Source organism: Haemaphysalis longicornis, unplaced genomic scaffold, assembly GCF_048455015.1.
Source record: "Haemaphysalis longicornis isolate Haplotype H1 unplaced genomic scaffold, Haemaphysalis longicornis Haplotype H1 scaffold_8, whole genome shotgun sequence".
Classification (NCBI taxonomy): Eukaryota; Metazoa; Arthropoda; class Arachnida; order Ixodida; family Ixodidae; genus Haemaphysalis; species Haemaphysalis longicornis.
In genome coordinates, this window is record NW_027526445.1 from 71,678,642 (window position 1) to 71,689,074 (window position 10,433).

The following is a 10,433-nucleotide window of genomic DNA, read 5'->3' on the forward strand; positions in this document are numbered from 1 at the left end:
GCAAAGCTCGTCCACAGGGAACCGTTTTGCCTGCCTGGACAATTTCTCACCAACTCCACTTCCAATGTCACCATCTTGGACCATACAGACTTTTTTGCCTGGCTCCAATGCACTGCTTTAATTATTCACTTTGGAATTACTCCCTTCATCTTAACTGTGAACCTAAGAATCACTACCTACAAGTGCCTGGTATATGTCAATCAATATCATAGGCTTATTGAGTCTTAGTTTTACCAACTGTTCGGTTGAGGTAATGGAGTGTTCAAGACCACCTATTAATAGGGTTCAAGACCACCTAGGGTTCAAGACCACCTATTGTTGCACTCATTGATAAAACGGCACTGTAATCATTTACTCCAGATTTCTACTGTTAAGAGTGCATAAAACAATGCACCAAGCATTGTTAAATTCTGGGCAGAGGCTGCCTGACCAATTTTATTGTAAACCGAGCCAGTAACCTTTCTCCATTTTTTTTTTCAATTGATGTTTTATTTCAACTTGCTAACAATGGGTGAAGCTTAAAGAAATGAATTTCTCTAAGCTCATCCTTCAGTTAGGCTGCAATTTTATTCACAGTAGCCAAATAGCACCATCGCAAAAACATTCATTCTCATGTGCCTCCACTCGTGTGTGTGGGCTTGTATGTGTGCGTGATAGAGAAAGGCTACACTGGCAATTGTGCGGCATGCTACTTCCTTTGTACACGAGCGACACATGTGACTTGCCGTTTCCCTATTCCTGGCAGCAGCTAATAATAAGGTATCCTGTGTCTCCCCTCATTGTCACACTGCTTCGGGTTCCCTTTACGTCGTCCTTTCTTACGGGGCCTGAAGGGAGTTCTGAACATCGTCTGAGGATCTCCTAATCAGGTTTTTGTGTTGGAAGTGTAGGACATGGCGTGAGTCTCTGTGGCCAGTTTACATGCGCTGATTATTACACGATAAATTCTGTTCAGAAGACCGTTTCCCTCGCACCATCCTTCCTGCCAATTTTCTGATGTTGGCTGTGACGACACACTGGAAAGTTTGCCTTCATAAATTTAGCAATTATTGAAACGTCAAACCAATAGAACGTTTGTGTGAGCAGGATGATGATGATGTTCATCACGAAATTATTGAAAGTCAAAACTTTGAGTGGCAAGATATAATGAGAGCAGAATCCTATCCACTGCAACGCCCTTGCATCAGGTAAAGCTCAGCCACAAGTTGTGCACAGGGTTTTTGCTTATGCTGTCTATTTAAGATACACAAAGGGCCTACACTGTTGCCCAATATTCAATTAAGGAGTTACGCAAGCTAAACTGCACATTGAAGCTCCAGATAAAACCGACAAAATTAGAAAATACGATTCAGTGTTCCTGTAACATAGGGTAAAAAAAATTTGTGTGCCTCTGTTGGAAAAATTTGAAGACCCGACTAGAAGTTTTCTGCTTGCCAATGAGCAAAAAGTTGAATTCCAGTTTGTTTAGTGGTTACAGAAATGCAGTGCTGGTGCCATCAAGCCATTGCTCATTATCACCCCCCCCCCCCCCCCCCCCCCCCCCCCCCAATCGCAGCGTCTCAGCATAACGCTCACCGTAGCTAGTGTGGATGTTTCACATGGAAAGTAACTTCCATCTGTCTACTGTCTTACTGGGTCAGTGTAAGAGCCACCACCTTTAAATAGCTTCGCTGCAATTTATGCTGAGTACAGTGTGGTGTAGCCAAAAGGGACTTTATTATTGTAAGAATTGTGTGTAGTGATGTGCAGAGAAGCACGGGTTTTTGGGTTGCGGCCATTTATGGTTATATTTATTTATTTAAAATTCCTTACAGGCCCCTTTGCAGCAAATTCAGTCTTTACTGAATTTCCTGCAAAGGGTAAATGGTGAAGTGTTACAGGTCATACAAAATAATTCATGTGTTACAAAGCAGAGCGGCACAACTAATTGCGACGAGGTGTGCAATAAAAGTTTAAGTTAGAAGCCGATAACAAGAAAAAAGAAAAACCGATTGCATAGTGCACACACGACAAAGTGAACCGAACACGATCAGGGTAGTATGTGAAGGAGACGTCAACCAAAGGTAGCCGACTTTACCGACGCGACGCGCACCAATGCGTTGCTAGAATTTGCAGAACACACAAAAGGAAAAGCACCAGAAGAAACGCAGAACCTAAGCCCATATGCAGAAAACATTTTCAGTATACAGCATTCATAATCAGGCACGAAGAGCGACACTGAAAGATAAGAAAGCACGTGCTGTGCAACAGAGACGACAGGTTCTGTGTTCTTCAAGTACATTTTTTAGAGGTACACAAGAGGGATAGAGGACATGGCAGGATAAAAGAAATGGGCAAAACAGTGGTAGGATTTTATTGTGAAAAGAGAGTAACCAGCAACTGATGGAAAGAATTAATGTCTGATACAGATGCGATGTTATCTGGAAGGCCATTTCACACACGTACAGCGCAAGGAAGAGCTGATTAGTTGAACGCATCAGTTGTCCCATATAATCCCGCGAAACTGAAGTGATTGTGCAACCTACGTGAAGTAATGGAAGGAACATCAGGGTGAGGTGGGAAGGGTCTGTTGCTGTACACGTATTTGTGAAAGAGGCTAAGAAGGAAAATGTTTTGTTCTGTAATACTATTCAGTTCACGCCTAGTGCCTGTCCCTCCACATTCCTTCTCCAGTGTTCTCATCTTTTTGTGGGCAAGGAAATATGCATAAGTTGTCATTCTCTTGCTCCTTGTTGAGAAAATGCAAAGAAAGAAGGCCTTACTAACTGTCTCTTTCACCATTTTTTCCCCACCTCTTCCTCCCACTCCTCGCCTTTGCATCCGCATGCAGCCCTGGAGTCCATATTTGCCGAGACGGCGGGCAAGTACTGTTTCGGGGACGAGGTGACCTTTGCCGACGCCTGCCTCGTGCCTCAAGTGACGAACGCCCACCGCTTCGGGGTTGACGTGACGCCCTTCCCGACGGTGGTGCGAATCTTCAAGGCGCTCCAGGAGCACCCGCTTGTCCAAAAGGCTGACCCGTCCTGCCAGCCAGACACACCACCGGAAGGCGTGCCCAACCCGGTTAAAATGTTTGAAAGACTGGCTGCTCGCTAGACAGCGGTGTACGTGGGAAACGTGGTTCCCTAATAGTGGCAATAAAACATATTTTGCGGGGTAGGTAAGGAAGAAAAGAAGCGCTACCGTATTTACTCGCATAATCCTCGCACTTTTTTTTCGGAAAAGTCAATGCGAAGTTAGGGGTGCGAGAATTATGCGGGGGAAAAAATACGGTGCACAGTGTTGCCAATTTGCCTTCTGCCAATCCCGCTAAATGTAGCGGTCGTTTTTTGTATGTGTAAGCTCAGTGTTGCCAACAGCAGCTATTTCTTTTTATTTTATAATTTACAACGAAAACAGTATCCCGTCGATCAGCGATCATGAAATTGCCGCCTTTGCTTTCTGGCGCGCCCCCTATCTCGTCGTCGTCATGTGCGTGCCCTACTTGTGAAGCTCGACGTTGAAGTCGGTGACGCCGAAGTGCCTGCCTGCGGCGCGGTTGCTGTGTTCGATCGCGTACTCTATCGCTTTCAATTTGAAAGCGGCAGTGTAGCTAGCGCTCTTCCCCATGGCGACTAGTCTAGTTGCGCGCACGCGAAACCGGCTCAAGTACAGTGCGAGTAGCGTGTTAGGGCGCCCGGATGGCCTTGGGTACACAGCGCTCTCCGCCGAACGGAGAGGCGGCGGGGGAGGGCGCGCGTCGAGAGCGCGTGCACCATGCGGGTTTTGCGAGCGGGCAACTTTCGCCGCTGCAAAGTTGGGGGTGCGAGGATTATGCGAGGAACCAAAAAATCCAAGTTTTGGTGGCTCACATTAGGGGTGCGAGGATTACGCGAGTGCGAGGATTACGCGAGTAAATACGGTATTTTTAGAGAAAAGCTTTTAGATTGTTTTTGGAAATAAAACTACCCAATCTATTTTCGAACCAGGTTGTCAGTCATTTGTTAGTGGCATTACAGCTATTTAAAGTGAGTAACGAAGCTAATTTTGTGTGGAGAAATGGCAATTCTGTTCAGACCTAAACTCGGATAAGTCTGCAGCAAACCGTCTTTGCTCGAGAAAATTACTGGGTACGTGCTGAAGCACGGTCTCTTGAGGGCAGTCGGAAATGATCCGACAAGCCGCCCCCTAAGATAGCATTCGTGACTGAAGGCGTGAGGACATGCCACGCAACAGTCCTATTGCTCTAACCGTTACCCCCCCCCCCCCCCCCCCCCCATTGGGCTACAAGCCTCCTCATTGAATAGAGTTAATAACCAATATTTTTTTTGTATCCGTTCTGGTTACCTAGTGGTACAAATTTGTGATGGTCACTGTGTTCGCGAGCTCACTTACTTTTACAAAACGCAAGGTACGGAATTATCTTTACAAAGTGGATGTATTCAGGGAATTTTGTTAGAGGGAGAACACCAAGCAGCATTGCTTCGTTTTAGAGGTGAGTGCCTTCTTGGAAACGGGTAAACATGGAATCTAGGGCACGATGGAAGCCCTCTAGGGACACTGCCTTTGTGCACCATAGTTGCATAAAGTCGCACAGCTGCAGCCTCCGAGGCTAGGTTCTTGCAGAATTTTGCTAAGTAGGGCTTGGCACTGCTTCAAGGAATGCTGCCATTATTATTAGTATTTAGTCTTAAAGCCTTTACCACATACCGCACACTCACGAGAGTTGAAAAATTTTGTTTCAGTCCTGTTGGGGGCATCACGACCCCCAAACTAATGTCCGAGTCTTCCCGTGTACTGTGCCACTGGCAGCACTCATGAATAGAGAAAATAGGGGAATTCTGTGAGAAAACACATACCTACAAGAGCGCAGTGAAAGCTCAGACAATGAAATACTGGAAAAACCACTCGTTTTTTTTATTTCCCTCTACTGAAGGTATGTCCGACTTGAATGAGCCTTTACGAGCCACCTACATGAATTAAGACAAGTACATTTTTTGGGGCTCAGAGTAGAGGTGACCAGCAATGCTTCTTAAGTTCTCTGACATAAAGGGTTTTTTGCGTTTCAGCTGTCTTTGGCCTAGACGAAGGGGCGTTAAAGCTTTTTGTACATTCCACAGAAGCGATTCAACATGGACCCCCGGCTTATTCTGAAGTGTGTGAGGCCTAAAATTCCTCTCATCAACAATCGTGAAGTTAATGCCCCAGTGCTGTCAAAGCCCGTATTGTAGCCACATGGGAACCAGAGGCAGAGGGTAAGGGGATGCACCCATCCGTCAGAGCTGTAAACAGCAAAGTGCACTCAACCATTGTGCACTGGGTCACTGCTGTCAAAACCACTGCTCAGATTCCGAATTATGTTCCCACTTGAGAAACGACAAGAGTAGTTTGTGATGGGTCAATGCCACAGTTGGCAAAATTACTTCTAAAGAGTAGTTAAATTACATTACTCATTACTTTCCTAGAATTTTCCAAACTGTAATTAAATTACATTGGACATTACAGGTGGCCGAAAGTAATGACATTACATTACTATTACTTTTCAGAAGTAATGAAATTACTCTGAATTTACTTTAACAAAAAGTTCACTACCAACTCATATACACTTTATTTACACTCATATACATATGCACTGCAATTTTAAAAATATTTGTTTATACACCAGCTTATGTATAGTATAATTACAGCGCTATACATTGATATGTTAGATACCTGTATTACATCTCAGAAGGAGCTGTGATTTGAAGTGGGCATTGGGAAGGTGTCCCCGTTTGTACGGCAGTGTCTTTTGCAATGTTAAAAAGTTCCTGCCCTCATCCGTGCCAGCGGATGAGGGCAGGGTTGTGTTGAACATAAGGAACAACTTTTTTATTTTCGGGTACCCTTCCAAAACAGTAAGATCAGCAATGCCGCTGCTCTTCCAATGCTCGAGTTCATCGCTTGACGACTGAAGCAGGCAGAGCTCTCATTGAAGCGTTCCTTCGCGTTCGTAGAGTTCCAATGCCCAGAGACTCTGTGGGCATTGGAACTCTACTTTGGGGACTTTTCTTGGCGAACTTTTTATGGCGTAAGAAAAGTGGACAGGCTACATCGTAGTCGAAAGTAACAAATAATTTTCATGAAATTACTGGCGTGAAGTAATTTATTACATAAGTAAATTACCAAAGCTCAAAAGTAATTCATTGCATTACACATTACAGCAAAAAGTAATTTAATTGCTGTAATTTAATTACTGCCAAGTCTCGCCAGTGCACACGCATGGTTGGTTTCCCACAAAAAGTGAGACGAAGGCTGAACTACCGGCAAATCAGAAATTGTTCTTGCGGCACCTTCAGTTCGAACAGCTTATAACGAAACTAGGCCTGGTATCGCAGTTCTGTTTAAACCACAAGCGAACAGTGAGGTATGCTCAACACCCAGTGCAGCACGCTTGTCCATCGATACTCAAATCTCAAGCTTATGCAGTACTGCAGCTGCGTGGAGAAATCAGACTTCAAAGCTTGGCTGAATGTGCTTGTTGACAGGACGGTGTACACTATAACCACATGATCATTGACCAGTTGGACATATGCTCCCCGACAAACGGAGGACGAGGATGAAGATACAGTGACGTGTTTGTCACCGTTATCAAACCGTCGAGCCAGAGGGCTTTCCCCGCACAGGGTACCTTACACCGCGTGCCCTGAGCCACCAAACATACACTGTAGCCTACTGTGGCGAGGTGTTTAGACATGAAGGGTAAGAAACCACGAACGATGGTCAAGCTGTGGCTGATAGGCTCCCCGTCAGTTTACCTGGCAGAGACTCTGGGACCTCTCTATCAGCGTAAGGTTGGAGGAGAGAGTACCCCCGTCTCTTGCTTTTTCTCGCGCTCTATGGTTTTTCCAAGTTTTCCGAAACCAATGATCGGCCCCCTCAAAGAGGCCGCCCCAAAGTTTTGTTTCCACCCCTTCTTACCATGACATTCTTAAAGCCTGACAACTACCCCCACTTGGTAATCCAATCTCTTGAACATGCCAAGCCTACTGCCTCGCAGTCGGTGTTCTTGATCTCGAAGTTTCTAGAAATTATAGGTGAACCCTATAAAGCGAAGAACGAAAAAAATCGGCTGCGTATCTGCTCCTCTTGTTGCAAATGTCGACAAAAGACGATAGCCTCTGTCGACATTTGCCAAGTAAATGCCCCCCTTTGCCTTCCCGCTCACCTGGCATGTTGTTCCTCTTGGGTCACCCTCCTCCCAAGGTGAACACGCTAAAGGTTTGCTCAAAAAGAATTTAAATTTACCGCGTTCCACTGCTCCAGGCCGGGTACCTCGATGCCAGCGCTGCCGTACGGCGGGGACGCGCGTGAATCGAGGCGCCCTACTTCAACGTTTATAGAACCGCATTGCCACGTGCGTTCCAAGCCGAATGTGGAACCTATCTAGTGGAAGCTTTTGTAAGTGTTGCCGCTTGATTTCTTAAAGTTCTGCCTTGCATGTGACGTCGCCACAGCCCTTTCTGGAGTGCTGCTCTCCGCTTTCCCAGTGCTACTCGAGATCGGAGGGGAAGATAAGTTCACGGCCTTCCACCGTGCAAGCGGTGCTCTAAGATGGCCGCTACAGTGACGTCAGTGCAAGCTATGTTAGCGGGCGAAAGCAGGCGACAGTGTTTACCTTTTTTATGCAGTGGATGTAGAATTTCATTTCGCAAAAATCAAGTATATATAATTTTTTTTATACGGAACACGGTAAATATCCCTTGTGTATTAATTTGCTGCCTTATATTTGCGTAATGTCTTGTTCTTGTTCAACAACGTTGACAAGCATGAACATATATAAACCGGACTTAGACGTTTCGGCTTCGGCTTGAAGTATGCCCGTTCGAATCTATGCAAAGAAACTTTTCTCTTTTCTGCGTCGCGTTTCCCAGGCGGAATAACGAAGTTTTTTGTAATCCCTGACCCTATTCGCCGGCACTGAAGCTGCGCAGCCAAACATGGCGCCGCACCGGTGGCGTTGCGCAATGTCCCAGCCGGCGAGCCGACCAGGCCGTGGAGGCAAAAGAAAAAAAAAAAACGGCAGAGCTACCACGTCTTTTGGCCAATGGCGTGTGGTGCTGGCCGGAGAAAAAGAAAATAGCGAAACACGGAGGAGGGAAGGAGCGCAGGTGAATGGTGCTACCTTAGTAATTTTAGGGGCCTTTGCAGCGACCCTCTCCTGCACTGCACTGCATATGCCACCTGTGGCGCTCTCCACGCCCTCGGCACTGGCAGCACAGGCAAAGCACTCCTGAAAGGGTGCCAAGTCCAGGGGGCCCGGTCCGCTGGGCAGCCGCATGAGTTTGGATGACGACATGGGCGTCGAGCCGTTCTTGCTTGCATCGCGGCGAAAGGAACGGGCAGCTGCGTGCAGGTCAGCAGAGAAGGTGAAAAAAAAACTCCCCTCCATGAGTTCGAGCCCCGAAAAAGGGTACATAAACTCGCACATATTCCAATTGCTCTAAACGTAAATAATGGGAAGAGAAAATGCCATGCAATGGAACTGCAGAGATCCTCTTAAAAGTATTGATGAGAGTTATTGCATTCCAATCAGCCAAGTGTGATGTACGTGCCTCCAAGAAACCTATTTAAACCCCAAAATCACAATTTTTCTGAATAGTTGCATGGTATTTAGGAAGGACACAAAATGGTAGTGGTGCATCTTCGCGTAGTGTGGCAATCATTGGCTGAATATCCTTGTCATGCACACTATCCAATTACGCACCAACCTTGAGGCTGTTGCCTGTCGTACAATAATATTTAATAGGTTAATTTCGCTATGCTCCCTGTACATGTCTTGTGTGATTTCCAACTATCCGGTTCTGACTTCGACGCGCTGATAGATCAGCTAGGTTGACAGTATCGCCGACATCGTCCACCACAAGCTTATCTGACTTCGACGCGCTGATAGATCAGCTAGGTTGACAGTATCGCCGATATCGTCCACCACAAGCTTATCAGAAGGTGATCTACGATCGCATGCACCACCTGACGCACTTCGCTACGGGGTTTCTTGTTCTGCTCTGGACCCCGTCCCACCGAGTTGGTCATCCTGAAAAACTGCTGCTCCGCTACTGTTGTCCGCATCGTGTGCTACGTCGCCTGACCGACGACAAGGAGATCCCTCTCCTTTACCCGACCTCGTCGAGTCGTGTCCCTTCTTCGGTCATGGTCCACGTACGTCTCAGGCCGTACCAATTGTCTTACATTGATTGGCCATAGTACCGCGAAGGGGCTCGTTCCTCCGGGGTGAGAAGCTACGGGCACACAAACGGACAAGCGTGAAACTGCGTGTTTATAAGGAGTGCGGCAGGGTGAATAGAATGACGTCCAGTAATGGATTCTGGAGGAAGAAGATCTGGAGGAAGAAGAGGACGATCCTTGCTTATCTTTTCTGAATGCTAGTGGTGGACGATCCTTTTTTCTTGTAAATAGTACACATTTTTGTACCGTGTCATCGCCTCGTAAGAATATTTAGAAACTTTTCCATCCTTTTACTGATTTCATCTTTTTTCGAATTCCTATTGCTCCCCTTTCCCACGTGTAGGATAGAAAACTAGGCCACAACCTGGTTGACATTTCTTCCTTTCCTTTACCTTCTTACGCTATACGTGCGTGGTGATTCCAGGGTACGTCAAGGCGTCGGTTACACAGTTTCGTTAGGTATTACATACAGTGCACGCCTCTCAATTTCCCGACCTCGGAGGCGCGTACCCACATGCGACCTAAATAACTTGATTTGTTAGCAACAAGGAACAGTTGTCATGTGAAGTCGCACATTCAGTGGGCTTAACAGGCAGGGTAAAGACGATTACAACAGTGAAGTAGAAGTATTAAAAGTTAAAACAACGACTTGCCAAAAACAGGGTAAAAACGATTACAACAGTTAAGTAGAAGTATTAAAAGTTAAAACAACGACTTGCCAAAAACAAAAACTAAAACTTTGCCCAGTCTGCCTAGTAGAGTCTACAAAATCTTATTAACATTTATTTGTTCGTTTTGCAAAAGTAAATATCGATTACAAATATTTTATGCAACAACTGTAATTTCTGAAGGTCCCTTACCAAGTTCTTTTTCTCTTGATGTTGCGCTAAATTTCAGAGAAAAAACAAGTAAGCCATTTTTATTATTGGGGCCTCATTGTCAACTTCTTGAATATCTGCGAAGTTGTGAATCCACCGAAAGGTTTTAAATTAAAGCTTTGTATGGGCCCTCCGTTCGACTTCGTGAACTTTCCGAGATGGCCATGTTCTTTACGTATACACAACACAAGCAATCAGTGACGTGTGACATGTCACTGATTGCTTGTCACATGTTACATGACAGGTCACATGACAGGTCTGGCGACATGTAATGTAATTTGGCTTTTATCGTACAATGATAAACTCCGCAGCAATCAGATATTGCGCGTAGAAGATGTAGAAACGCTTGCTACG

At 45.7% G+C, this 10,433-nt stretch overlaps 1 protein-coding gene across 1 annotated transcript in view; it reads left to right on the forward strand.

The window, feature by feature from the left end:
* The window catches only part of LOC144148733 (maleylacetoacetate isomerase-like), a 31,403-nt gene extending 27,439 nt beyond the window's left edge, over nucleotides 1-3,964 (forward strand). Inside the window, exon 7 of the mRNA XM_077680254.1 lies at nucleotides 2,831-3,964. Coding sequence (XP_077536380.1) covers nucleotides 2,831-3,096 — 266 coding nt within the window. The 3' untranslated portion in view covers nucleotides 3,097-3,964. The remainder of the gene's footprint in view (nucleotides 1-2,830) is intronic.
* The last annotated feature ends 6,469 nt before the right edge of the window (nucleotides 3,965-10,433 follow it).